Here is a 14,079-nt window from a genome sequence, read left to right on the forward strand (position 1 = left end):
TGTGATTGTTTGTTGGAAGAGAGGTTTGAATGTTAATCCAGCATTACTAATTCTCTGGTTTTTAGTTGATTTAGAAATACCTATTTTGACTTTTGTATTATTCATAACTGGAAATGTCTTCATCTTTTCATATTGAATTGTTCTGTTCACTTTATTGTTATTCTTTTAAAATGTGTCCTATGTACAGAAGTACGTGACTTTGTGCACAAATATGGCCTTCTTTAGTAAGGTCGGCATATACTTGAAGTGTACCTTCACTTTGAAAAAACTGATGTTATTGCGGTATATCTATGACTATTTTCTATTGAGCCTGTTCCTGCAGCGAGGAGAGATGTGACACCTATTTGATTTTTATGTCCTGTGGGTATGCATAGATGTCCAGATGGGACAACCCTTTTACGATCACTGTCTGCCAAGCTCTCATTTGGCCAATATCTAATTGCTGTTTCACATATGCGTGAAACAGATGTGGCAGGCTGTTCTGGCCATGAACAGCCTACCGCATCCATCGGTGCCGGGCGCAACTGTGCGCTGCCAGTATTCCATCCGGTCCCTTTGACTTTAATAGGGGCTGGTGGAGATCCAGCCGCAACCCGTCAGATATGCCAGATCTGTTTCACGCATATGTGAGACAAGCCTAACACTTCCGTATCCCCCTCCCCCATAAACATATATGCTCCAGCTGAGCATGAATGTGTCCTCAGTAGGAAGAGCTGAGTTGTCTGGCAGTGTGGCTTATCTTCCTAAGAACAAACCGATTGGGCAGTAGAAATCCAGCATGTCTGGTCTATATGTCCCCCAACATCTGTTATAGGAGGAAAGTCTGGAAGCCCCAATACATAAGAAATGGTTGAGTGTCCTCAATGAAAATGGGAGTTTTGATTGACAAACATCTAATGTGTACGGCCAGTTTAAGATGTTTATGACCAGGGTAAATGCTGATTTACACACTCTGACCTGCAGTCAGTTATCGGGAAGCAACCGTTCCTTCCAGACAATCGGCTGCTCATTCAGTGGAGGTGAAGCACTGCACTTACATACAGTGATCACCTCCACTGATGAGCGATGGCTACCTAGTTTCTGGGCAGCAGAATGTTATTTAGACAGCACGATCTGCTGCCCAGAAAGGATAATTTACTTGTCGGCTTCAACGACTGTCTCACCCAATGAGCAAGCATTTTGCTTACTCAGTGATCAGTGGCAGCTTTAAACCAGCGTGTACAATCATTCAAACACAATAATCGTCCCTAATATTGGGCAGGGTAAAAAGGCTGTGAATTACTGCAACAGGACAATCAAGTTGTAGAAATAATGAACTGTATAGACAGAGCTTTTAGGAGCGCAGACTTAAATGAGATAGCACCGAGGATATATTAGATCTGAAGTCTCTTCTAGTTATTAATGATTGATCGAGAAATACAAATGTAGTTTTAAGTGGTACGTGAATTGCTGTACCAGGTTGAATTTTTCTAGTAATGACAGAAACAGTGATCAAACATTCGAACCAAAGAGATTTTTCTCTCTTGTAAATTTTTTATTTCGTTATTTGATTGACTGTTAAGTATCCTGCTATGAACATCACCAATATTCTAAGCCTGTGATGGCTAACCTCTGGCACTCTATCTGTGGTAAAACTACAACTCCCAAGATATGCACTTGCTTGACTGTTCTCAGAACTCCATAGAAATTAATGTAGCATGCTGAGAGTCGTAGTTTGACTGGAGTGCCGGGAGTTAGCCATCACTGTTCTAAGCATCCTAAAACAATTTTGCTGGTATGCCCAGATAGATAGCAATTAAAAAGAATTGACCTAAAGCGCATACAGTATGAAATTATGCAACTTATTCCATCATTCACCGATTGCACAATACAAGAAGATCTGTCCCTGAGGTAAGCAGTGGAGACCTTCATTGATCAAAGAGCAGTCCAGTTACATACACATGTGACTGCTTCATCCGCTGTCTCCGTCTGCATAGCTGACCACGTCACCCCAATAACTTGTGTATGTACTATGTAGGTATTATGCACCATGCAAGTCCAAAACTTCTTGAATTCTGGCAGATGGAAAATACTTATGTAACTTCCTGTTGTATGGGCTGTCAGCAGATGTTGATGGACCTTTTCAATGGGTTATCCTACATGTGACATTTATGGTCATTGGTGGGGCATCATCCACTGGGACCCCCACAATCCTAGAAAATGTGGTGCTTGTTGCCTTGTTCCCAGCAGAGCGTTTACCCTCTGCCAATCTCTGTTAGATCATAAAAAGTGTAAAATATCGAACATTTTTTTGATTATCAATATATCTCAAATTATGTTGTAGATTACCGGTAAAAATAAAATCCCGTTTTATTCTGTGCATTGCAAGGGACAGATGACTGGTTTCACTGAAAGAGTGCAAGTCTTCAGATATCTCCGTGCATTTCTATTCCATGCACATTTTTCCCTTTTAACTAACAAAGTCTTTTATCAGCTCTGCCTTAAGCAGATTAGAATTTTTCTTTGACAACAGACATTTGTCATAAGCAATGTTGTTTTAAAAAGTCAAAAGTCTTCGAGCTCAGGAAATCATGAACTACAGAAGATTGTTTAAATATTACCAGGGAATGGGAGGCAGCTGGCGCGGATGAGATGCCAAATAAATAATAGTAGAATTTTAATAAACTCATTTAATGGTGAGATTTGTTATTTGATAATGTCTTATTTAGAAGGGGAAGTAGAATGAAAATTAAAACTTATATTTTGTAAATTCATTTTTCAGATTCGGCCAAATGAAATGACAGAGAATTGTTTCTGGGTAAATGCAAAGGAGGACAAATTTGAAGATAAGGATTTATTCTATCATCTGGAGAATACCTTCTCATGTCAAAGAAAAGGTAACGAGGAATAACACAAAATAACACTTACGCCAGTCATTCTGTTGAATGTATGATATTCTGCAAGTCCCATTGGTTTGCTATCTGCAAGATAAAAAGCTCTGGACAAGCAGCTGATTGGCTATGATGAGTTCTAATCTTCTATAAAGCTGCTGCTTCGGATTCCAGATAAGTGGAATATAGATGTGTGGGAAATCTATGACCAGAGAGGGGGTGCAGAGGTTGAAGTCGCATTTAGACCCTGGGACTGAAGGGATCCAAAGGTCCCCGTCACTTAAGAATGGCATGAGCTAGCTGGGGGCCCTGTACTGATTCTTTGTTGGGGCCCAGGAGCTTTAAACCACGTCTCGGTTCTACCATATCATACCTATAAGCAAAGAGCATGCATCATTTCCAATTTGTCCAGAATTCACATGGCTACAGTAGGTTTGCCCTGGTTCTGGTTTCCTCCTGTTTGTACAGGGAGTTTGCCACTTTAAGGCATAAAATCTCGTCTGAAGTCTTAGTTTAGTGTGTGTTCTGTGGCTGATCACTTATCTTATTCTATATAGTTTCACTAATTAATCACAACATAAAACAAACTCGACCTTGATAACAATTTTTCCTTATAATTTTTTATGTTCACTTTTCAGAAAGCTTCCTGCAGGTACTCACCATGTTACATTTCACTTGTGAAATCCCCATTAAAAGTTTAATTCCAGGATGTAAGTTATGTCCTGTTGGTACAAAGGAACACTGTTCTGCTGCTCCCGCTGTCAGTCCCTGCTTTCTAAACAACCGATTGGTGGATTTTTTTTCTTCCCATTCTGCAGATGAACATAGAAAATATCCCATTAATTACAAAGATTGGTATGTTCATGCATGAGCAGTTCAAAACCTCTGTGATAAAAGGGTTACTACTAAAGTCTTGTACAATCTGACTTTCAATTATTCTTCTTTTTTTCTTTTTTTTAAAGGAAACTGGTCTGTAGGCTGTGGTGGGGAGGACATTAGTGCTGCTGAAAAGGCACTTGACCGCATTTATAATATAAATGCATAACTTTATTAACGAAAATACGTAGACTTGGTCAGATCTGGCATTTGTTGTTCAGGGGATTGCATGAGTATGTCCAACATATCTGGTGTTTTCTAATAAACCAGAGGTGAAAGGACAAGAGACAGTAGATGGAATAGTCCCAGAGCAGAAAACCTATGGCCGCGAAGAGGAAAGAATATTTAAAAGAAGAAAAACTGCTACAAGAGGACATAGTTTTAAATTAGAGGGGCAAAGGTTTAAAAGTAATATAAGGAAGTATTACTTTACTGAGAGAGTAGTGGATGCATGGAATAGCCTTCCTGCAGAAGTGGCAGCTGCAAATACAGTGGAGGAGTTTAAGCATGCATGGGATAGGCATAAGGCCATCCTTCATATAAGATAGGGCAAGGGGCTATCCATAGTATTTAGTATATTGGGCAGACTAGATGGGCCGAATGGTTCTTATCTGCCGACACATTCTATGTTTCTATGTTGAGAAAGCATTCAGGTTATTATAATCTGCGACTGATGCACTGATACTGTCCGAGAGGTCAGAGAGGTGTATTTCTTGTGCAATATAGTATGTCCGTGCAAATGGCAGCACATGCCTTTACTACAGAGCTCAGTTTCACTTGAAGGATTTTGACATTTTGGAGTGCTGGTGGAGGAGTAGAATTATAGATCTTCGCATGCCTTGTACAATATCTGTCACCTTTTCTTACCTAATCCCAGTTATTGAAGACTCCGGTGCACATGTCTTGGACCAGCTCAATCTTATATCAGGGGTTCTTTGACACCTATCTCACAGTTGCTGTGGACATAGGGTTGGCCGTACACACATGGGGTTCCCCCTTTTGCTTCTTTAGAGTTCCAGTAATAGGTGAGCAAGCATGCTCGGCAATTATTCGCACATCTGTAGAAGTAAACTTAGAGAGCTGTGCACCTGTCTACCTCTCCATTTCTAACAACTGTGAGACAAAGGTTGGGGCAACCCCATTGTCCAAAGGTGGGACCCGCAAGTACAATCATCATGAGCTAAATAACTGAGCGACTGACTGGTATACGGGGGAAGAAGAGCCCACCTACAAGGGCTCTTAGTCTCCAGTTAAATTACAAGAGCAGCTCTGGGTTGCAAACAGAAAATAAATGATTGTAGAGATTCAGAAGAGGAACACTCATATGTAAGGCCTTGTTCATCAGAGGCCAATGCATTGTACTGTATCAGTCGTATAAAGGATCCAAATGGCTACTGACATACCCTAGTAACTTTTAATGGGGTCTATCAGGGTTCTTTTAGAAGTCTCCATTTTTTTGGTAGCAAAAATAGCCTTGATTGCTGCGCTATAACAGCAGTAGTGACGGGAATGCCAACAGAAGCTCCCTGCACCTTTTGGAACAGATCATTTGTCTGGTCATTGAGGATATACACTCACCTAAAGATTTATTAGGAACACCTGTTCTATTTCTCATTAATGCAATTATCTAGTCAACCAATCACATGGCAGTTGCTTCAATGCATTTAGGGGTGTGGTCCTGGTCAAGACAATCTCCTGAACTCCAAACTGAATGTCAGAATGGGAAAGAAAGGTGATTTAAGCAATTTTGAGCGTGGCATGGTTGTTGGTGCCAGACGGGCCGGTCTGAGTATTTCACAATCTGCTCAGTTACTGGGATTTTCACACACAACCATTTCTAGGGTTTACAAAGAATGGTGTGAAAAGGGAAAAACATCCAGTATGCGGCAGTCCTGTGGGCAAAAATGCCTTGTGGATGTTAGAGGTCAGAGGAGAATGGGCCGACTGATTCAAGCTGATAGAAGAGAAACGTTGACTGAAATAACCACTCGTTACAACCGAGGTATGCAGCAAAGCATTTGTGAAGCCACAACACGCACAACCTTGAGGCGGATGGGCTACAACAGCAGAAGACCCCACCGGGTACCACTCATCTCCACTACAAATAGGAAAAAGAGGCTACAATTTGCACGAGCTCACCAAAATTGGACTGTTGAAGACTGGAAAAATGTTGCCTGGTCTGATGAGTCTCGATTTCTGTTGAGACATTCAAATGGTAGAGTCCGAATTTGGCGTAAACAGATTGAGAACATGTATCCATCCTCTGATGGCTACTTCCAGCAGGATAATGCACCATGTCACAAAGCTCGAATCATTTCAAATTGGTTTCTTGAACATGACAATGAGTTCACTGTACTAAAATGGCCCCCACAGTCACCAGATCTCAACCCAATAGAGCATCTTTGGGATGTGGTGGAACGGGAGCTTCGTGCCCTGGATGTGCATCCCTCAAATCTCCATCAAGATGCTATCCTATCAATATGGGCCAACATTTCTAAAGAATGCTATCAGCACCTTGTTGAATCAATGCCACGTAGAATTAAGGAAGTTCTGAAGGCAAAAGGGGGTCCAACACCGTATTAGTATGGTGTTCCTAATAATTCTTTAGGTGAGTGTATACTTTAAAGAATGATTCCATTTGAGTATGCCTATCCTATCTGTCACCGCTGCGGAAATCTAGTAAAAAACTGAATTTTTAGTGCCTTGTATTTTGTATAAAACCACAGTGCTGTGTTTATGTGTGGTGGAAATGTGATATAAAGGCAAAATGTAAGGTTTAGCTGCTCGGTCTTACTGCTTACAATCAACATCTTTATTTAGCGGTTTTCCCATTTTTACCAGATGAGTATAAATTACACCTTTTGGACTGCAGTGAGGTTCCTCATGCCATAGCTATTATTTTGTGTCTTGTTCCTGCCTTTAGGGGTTCTGAGATATATTTTTCAGATGCACAATAGCACATCCATAATTTGTCCCTTTCCTACGGTTCTGCAGAATAGAAAGCCATTATTATGATTTTTGTTTGCTTTATAGAAATGTCACAAGATGTCACTCTTGTTCCTGCTGCTAGAATAGAAAGTTTCCCCTCTTTGCTGTCATGATCAATTTCTGTGTGCTGTTTTATATCTTTAGTTCATCCACTTAAGGAGTTCAGTGCCACAATGACACACATGTTGACCTTAGATCTGTCATTGTGTGATACTGCCTCCTTCCCCTCGTATTCAGTAGCATCAGCAGCCACTGCCATTTCCAGACCATATCATCTAGAGAAATTGGAATTTAATAAACTTAGAATTCACGTTGAAAATTAATTATAGGTGCATGTTTCATGAGCATGGGAATATTAAAATGTAGTCCTCATGAATAGACTTGCCATTATAAGACATTCACATAGCGGTAGCATTACTTCGTAATATATCTAGTCTATTAAAGAAAATAAATCCTGCACTTCAGTATAGCACATCCTTTCCAACAATTCTGAGTTCTATTTGATAAGGTGGCATTTAAATGCATTCTGAAGATATGTGAATTCTAGGGTCATATTCACTTTAGAAAGTGGAGGTTTCCTTCTGTTTGTAGGCATTATTTTTAGTTTATTCACCAGTATTACATTTTATTTTAGGAAATATATTTTGTGTGTGTATTCACAAAAAGATAATATAAGTTTAATCTAAACATTTATGACCTATATTAACAGCTATATCAACATAACAGTAATGTTACGCTGCAAAAGGATTCTTTCAGTCCTCAAAATGAGTCTGCCACCTTTCCCATTGCCTTTTTGCATTCACACACAATATTAAAGCTGCAAAAACAAGGTTTTAATGGTATGCAAATGAGGGCTTACAAGTGCCCAGGCGGCGTTCTGGCTGTAAGTGCCCAGGTCCTTTGGCGCTTTGTGCTCCTAACTCCTCTTCCGCCTCTGTCTGGCCAGCCCCGTAATCATCTTAAGTCATCCTCTCCAGCTCCCGAGATCTCCAGCTCCCGACAGGCATATCCCTTGGCTGACGCAGGTAAACAGTTGATCAGCTGGCTGGCCATGGGGAGGAAAAATGTAGCGTTACATGGTGCCCCCTCCATAATGGTAGCTGCATGGTTGAGCTCCCTGGGCCCTGTTCCCGGCCCACTGCATTTTCCAGAGGGAATCCACAGACAGCTGATCCCTTCAGGTACTGCTCCCAGCTGATTTTGAGGAAAGCCTTGACCACTTAGTGAAATGGCGAGTATTGAGGGGAATGGCCATTTGTGTAATTCAATGAAGGCACCATAATTGGGACTGTCCATACAGAGAATTTCATTGTTCTACCACTCAGAGGGGTTTCAGAGCAGGGTACATCCTCTATGATATCCATCTGCCCTGAATCAGTATGTAGACAGCCGTTGTCCTAGGACAACCCCTTTAATTGTTTCTCATTATCATACTTCTTTGCTTTCTGTGCACACAAGATGTCCAGCAGTTATCCCTCAATAACCTTTACATATATTTGCTCTTGACTCTTCTGGGTGAACAGACTTAGTACAGCTGATTGATATCTAAGCACCCTAGACACTGGTATCTAAGGGTGTGCTGGGAACAAAAATGCAACATGACCAATTAGATCCTCAATTGGCCCAACTAGAAAGGAATGGGTGTGATAATTAGTGTTCATGCCCTTTTTTTTGTGCATGGGGCAGTTCTGAGAGAACTACAGGCTCTGTTCTGATACTGCCCTAGTTGAGTTCCTGACCTACGGTGCTTCTCATAGACTTAGGATTGCTTGCTTGTTTAGACATAAGACTTCTCCACCGCTGAGTGTTGAACAGAATTGCAGATTTGTAAATGTTATTTTTCATTGTACATACGGTAGTTTTTTAAACTCTTCTCTCTCATGTAAAAACAGATGAACAGGTTCCCAACTAGCTCTTTCTCATATCTTATCTTGTGTTTCAACTGGTCCCAGTCATGGATGAACACAGGCAGCATTTATCGACCCTTTTATGCAAGTTTTCTGGTGTAGAAAATTTGCAAAGAGTAATGTGCGACTCGTTTATGCTCTTCAAACTTTTCTAAAAAAAAAAATGCAGGCACACCTGAAAGCTGCCATAAAATCACACCTGAAATCTATGCCTGCTGCCATACCTGGCGGCTCCACATTGTTAGCAGTGCCAACTTCTGTCTTGCTGTTCTAAATGCCAGTGTGGGCGCGCCACAGCATCATAGATAAAGCTGTCCTTCTAAGCCCCAGTGATTGTGGTTGAGTACATCAAGTAGTACATAATGCATGTGTTAGTGAAGTGATTTTGAGGGTTTATGCTTGCGTTTGATGCACGGTATAAATGACACCCACTTCATATTTCTTCATTAAGATGTAGTAATGACAAGACCTAGACAAACAGAATATGGCGTGGTGGTAATTTAAGCCATTTGTCACGTCGATCCTGTACGACCATGGTATTTTTAGATCATTTTAAACACCAACCCTAGAAAATAAATCTGTTTTCATGGATTGTAATTTTATAGGCTTAAATGTTAATTTGCCCATTGTGAGGAAATTGCCTCTGTAAAATTGTTAATGAGTCCAAGATCAAACCGTAAATTCTTGTTCAATGGATTTAACAATTTGCTTAGAATGGAAACTGTAAAATAGCAATAGAATATATAGAAAAATGATTTTCAAATAGTTTAATCTGGTCTTTGCACTAGTTCAATCTAATTCAATGAGAGAAGGAAGAAATCCTGGATATAATTACAAGTGAGGCTCTCTATTTTTGTTATATAAATGAGCTTGTGGGTAATTGTATTTCTGCTAATGGAATATTTGAGAATATTGTCTCGGTGTATAGTGCTCTAATTAAAATTGGAGGGCTATGATGATGTCTTTTGTCTTCTTGGGTTGATCTGTTAACTTTATCTGCTTGCATTCTTACTATTAAACATAGGAAGAAAGTAATAATGAGTGTTGGGTGACAATTTCCTGAAGATATTTTGCACAATAACTCAATTTGAGCACCCTACCAAGGCCTCATGCACACAAGCATATTAGGCATTTACACAAGTCTGCATTTCAATGAGGTTAAAATACAGTGGTAAACGCATGCGACGTCTGTAGAAGATAAGGCATCCTATTATCACTTGCCGTATATCGGACTGAGTTCTGATCTGGAGAGAAGCTTGATCTGTAAAACTTACCATGTAAGGGCTCTTTCACACTTGCGTTGTCCGGATCCGTTGTGTACTCCATTTGCCGGAGGTGCCCGCCGGATCCGTAACAACGCAAGTGAACTGAAAGCATTTGAAGACGGATCCGTCTTCAAAATACGTTCAGTGTTACTATGGCACCCAGGACGCTATTAAAGTCCTGGCTGCCATAGTAGTAGTGGGGAGCGGGGGAGCAGTATACTTACCGTCCGTGCGGCTCCCGGGGCGCTCCAGAATGATGTCAGAGCGCCCCATGCGCATGGATGACGTGATCCATGCGACACGTCATCCATGCGCATGGGGCGCCCTGACGTCACTCTGAAGCGCCCCTGGAGCCACACGGATGGTAAGTATACTGCTCCCCCGCTCCCTACTACACCTTACCATGGCAACCAGGACTTTAGCGTCCTGGAAGCCATGGTAACCATTCAGAAAAAGCTAAACGTTGGATCCGGTAATGCGCCGAAACGACGTTTAGCTTAAGGCCGGATCCGGATTAATGCCTTTCAATGGGCATTAATTCCGGATCCGGCCTTGCGGCAAGTGTTCAGGATTTTTGGCCGGAGCAAAAAGCGCAGCATGCTGCAGTATTTTCTCCGGCCAAAAAACGTTCCGTTTCGGAACTGAAGACATCCTGATGCATCCTGAACGGATTTCTCTCCATTCAGAATGCATTGGGATAATCCTGATCAGGATTCTTCCGGCATAGAGCCCCGACGACGGAACTCTATGCCGGAACCCAACAACGCAAGTGTGAAAGAGCCCTAACTCAGAACCAAGCAGATGACAATGTTTTTGTTTTGTACGCTGTATTGAGGGCTGAAATGGTCCTGTTCAAGTCCATGAGTCCAAATGCTGAAAACCGCTGGCTCAAATCTGTAGAACCCATGCTAAATGTGGTGAAAAAATGAGCTTAAGCTTAAAGGGCATCTGTCAGCAGATCTGTACCGATGAAACTGGCTGACCCCATGTTCATATGTGCTCACATTGCTGAGAAAAATTATGTTTTAATATTTGCAAATAAGTCTCTAGGAGCAATAGGGCTGTTGCCTTTCCTCCTAGAGGCTCAGATCTCTCTGCAACTGCCGCACCCCTGCCTTTTGGTTGACAGGACCAGACATTGACGTACGACAGTGTGGCAGTTGCAGAGAGAGCAGAGCCTCTATAATAATACATCTGATACACAGCCTCTGATGAAGCATGCAGTAAATTACCGATTACATGGACTCCATTGCATTTCCATCCGATTTAGAATCTGGATCACATGAACCCCAAATAACATTGCCGTTTTATGTATGAAAATGAGGTCCTCCGGCAGCAGACATAGAATGACACAGACATGGTACCAGAGAGGACATTAGTAAAGAACCATGAGTTATGAATAGGAATTGATATTTTTTTTAATCAGTGAAACTATATAAAATCACAGCCATGTTAAGAATAGTGAGTAGCCAACCAATGGACATCACAGTAGACCACACATCAGTCCACAAGTCCCTAACTACAATGATAAACTAGCAATGCAGAGCTGAATCCTTGTAAACACCGGAGTCATCAGTCTCTCCCTGGTATGCCCTAACCATAATCCCTATGCATCAGCTTTACTAGGGTCTTTAAAGGCTATGGACACCTTCAGGGCAACTTTTTTTTTTAGGCTAAAAATCATTTTTTCAATTGTTCTTTATTAAATTTTTCTGAAATACAGGGGTTAATAATTAGTCTATTTGCAAGCTGTCACTTAGGTTTTTTTTATCCCGACATCTGATGGCTCATGTGTGGCTCTTATCTTCTGACTGCATACACTGACACACAAATTTGAAAAAGATTTAGTAAAAATACAATCATAAAGAAATTGCCCTGAAGATGTCCCTAGCCTTTAATAAATCATAAGTGAGGTTATACTCTTTCTACCATAATAAGGAATAGTGCTTTATGGGTAGGGCAAACCAGCCAGACTGACAGCTCCTGCCCTCCAGCACCACTAGTCATGCAGAACGAATATGAATATCCACATGTGACAAACTACGAATTGAGTGAGATTGTTCTAGTATTTACAAGGATTCAGCTCGGCGTTGCTGGTTTGTACCTTATTATTGTGATGAGGAATTTGTGGACTTGATGTATGTCATATGATTATGGGGAGTCATTTATGATGAGTTATGGGGGGTCATTTATCAATCCGAAATACGCCTAAATTAGGCGTATTTAAGGCGCAGATTGCGGTGCAACAGTTAGTGCTTCCTGCTCACGCCAAGTATAAAATTGTGGGCTGGGAAGGGCATAGAAAAAGGCCTAATGGTAAGACAGCTCAGAAGCTGTCTTACATTTAGAACTGGCGGAGGATCCGTCGAAGTTATGAAGAGCCCTGCTCCTCTTCATAACTCTGACGGATCCACCGCCAGCTATGGGTCTTTATTAAGACTGGCATCTAAAATGCCGGTGTTAATAAGTCTGCCCCTATGTTTTAATTGTACAGGCCCAAATCTGTGATTTTGATTATTGAATCTAGATGGTGATCCTGTGGTAGATTTGTACCTTTTTTTTTTTACTCTTCTCCATCCCCTTCCTCTATTATTTTCTGGGTTTAACCTCTCATTTCTCACTGGACTGTGATGAATACATGAAGGTGTAGCCATGTTTTGATATGTTTCACTGCATATTCTGTTGTAGTATGAAGCAAAGCTAAATGTGCTTAACCCCTTAAGGACCTCTGCCGTATATGTACAGTGGAAGTCGGGTACGTAAACATGGCGCCTGCTCGCACGTGCAGTGGGCGCCATAGCCACTGGGTTTCTGCTATTTTAATAGCAGACCTGCGGCACATGTATGCGATCAGCCATAAGGCTTATCACATACATTTTACCCTTCAGATGCCGTGGTCAAATGTGACCATGGCATTTTTGCAGTCCGGAAGCGGTATCACTGAAAAGAACAGATCGTCCCGCAAACAATGAGCCCTCACACTGCGCCATACAGCTAACTACAAAAAAGTTATAGGGGTCAGGATATTGTTATAATATTATTATTTTTTCCTCAAAGGTTACTTTTTTTTTTCAGTAAGAAAAATTATACAAGTGTGGTATCGTTGAAACCGTACTGACCTGGAGAATGAAGATAACAGGTCAATTTTACCGCTTAGTGTACAGTGTAAAAAAATAAAAATAATAACCTTTATCAGAATTGCGTTTTTCCCCAATTCTACCCCCATTTGGTATTTTTTTTACACTTCCTACTAAATGGTATGCAACCGTAAACGGTGCCATTAGAAAGTACAACTTGTCCCGCAAAAAATAACCCCTCATAAGGCTATGTGAATTGAAAAAATAAAAAAGTTAGGACTATGGGAAGGCGGGTAGTGAAAAACAAAAACGCAAAAAAGGAAAATCTGAGTCCTGAAGGGATCAAAGAGGACCTGTCACCACACCTCGTTTTGTGCCTCTGACATCCATGCTAAAATTTCGCCGACAGCTGAATGGTTTATGCCCCGCTTTCATTTCCATGTAAATCATATCTGTTCCTAGTGCAGATGGGACTTTTTAAACCAGGGCTTCACAATCTTCAGCGCTGCCTTACATTGAAATGTATAGGAGGCAGAAACCAGGCGGCGGCTGCTGAAATTTCAGCGTGGGCGTCCTTGATATAATTCCGCCGGCAACAAAAAACTGTGTGAACGAGCTCTTAGAAGTCTGTGTTTCTTGGTTATTCCCCCTAGAAATGTATGAATAGATTGGCAACTGCTATACACTGCGTGCAGAATTATTAGGCAAATGAGTATTTTGACCACATCATCCTCTTTATGCATGTTGTCTTACTCCAAGCTGTATAGGCTCGAAAGCCTACTACCAATTAAGCATATTAGGTGATGTGCATCTCTGTAATGAGAAGGGGTGTGGTCTAATGACATCAACACCCTATATTAGGTGTGCATAATTATTAGGCAACTTCCTTTCCTTTGGCAAAATGGGTCAAAAGAAGGACTTGACAGGCTCAGAAAAGTCAAAAATAGTGAGATATCTTGCAGAGGGATGCAGCACTCTTAAAATTGCAAAGCTTCTGAAGCGTGATCATCAAACAATCAAGCGTTTCTTTCAAAATAGTCAACAGGGTCGCAAGAAGCGTGTGGAAAAACCAAGGCGCAAAATAACTGCCCATGAA

General features: G+C 41.2%; 1 protein-coding gene across 1 annotated transcript in view; it reads left to right on the top strand.

Annotated features, from left to right (window-relative positions):
* The window catches only part of DIAPH3 (diaphanous related formin 3), a 754,726-nt gene that overhangs the window by 340,175 nt on the left and 400,472 nt on the right, over positions 1–14,079 (top strand). The window contains 1 exon segment of the mRNA XM_040425381.1: positions 2,762–2,876. Within this exon segment, the coding sequence (XP_040281315.1) occupies positions 2,762–2,876 (115 nt within the window).

The sequence above is a fragment of the Bufo bufo genome, chromosome 3 (genome assembly GCF_905171765.1).
Source record: "Bufo bufo chromosome 3, aBufBuf1.1, whole genome shotgun sequence".
Taxonomy (NCBI): Eukaryota; Metazoa; Chordata; class Amphibia; order Anura; family Bufonidae; genus Bufo; species Bufo bufo.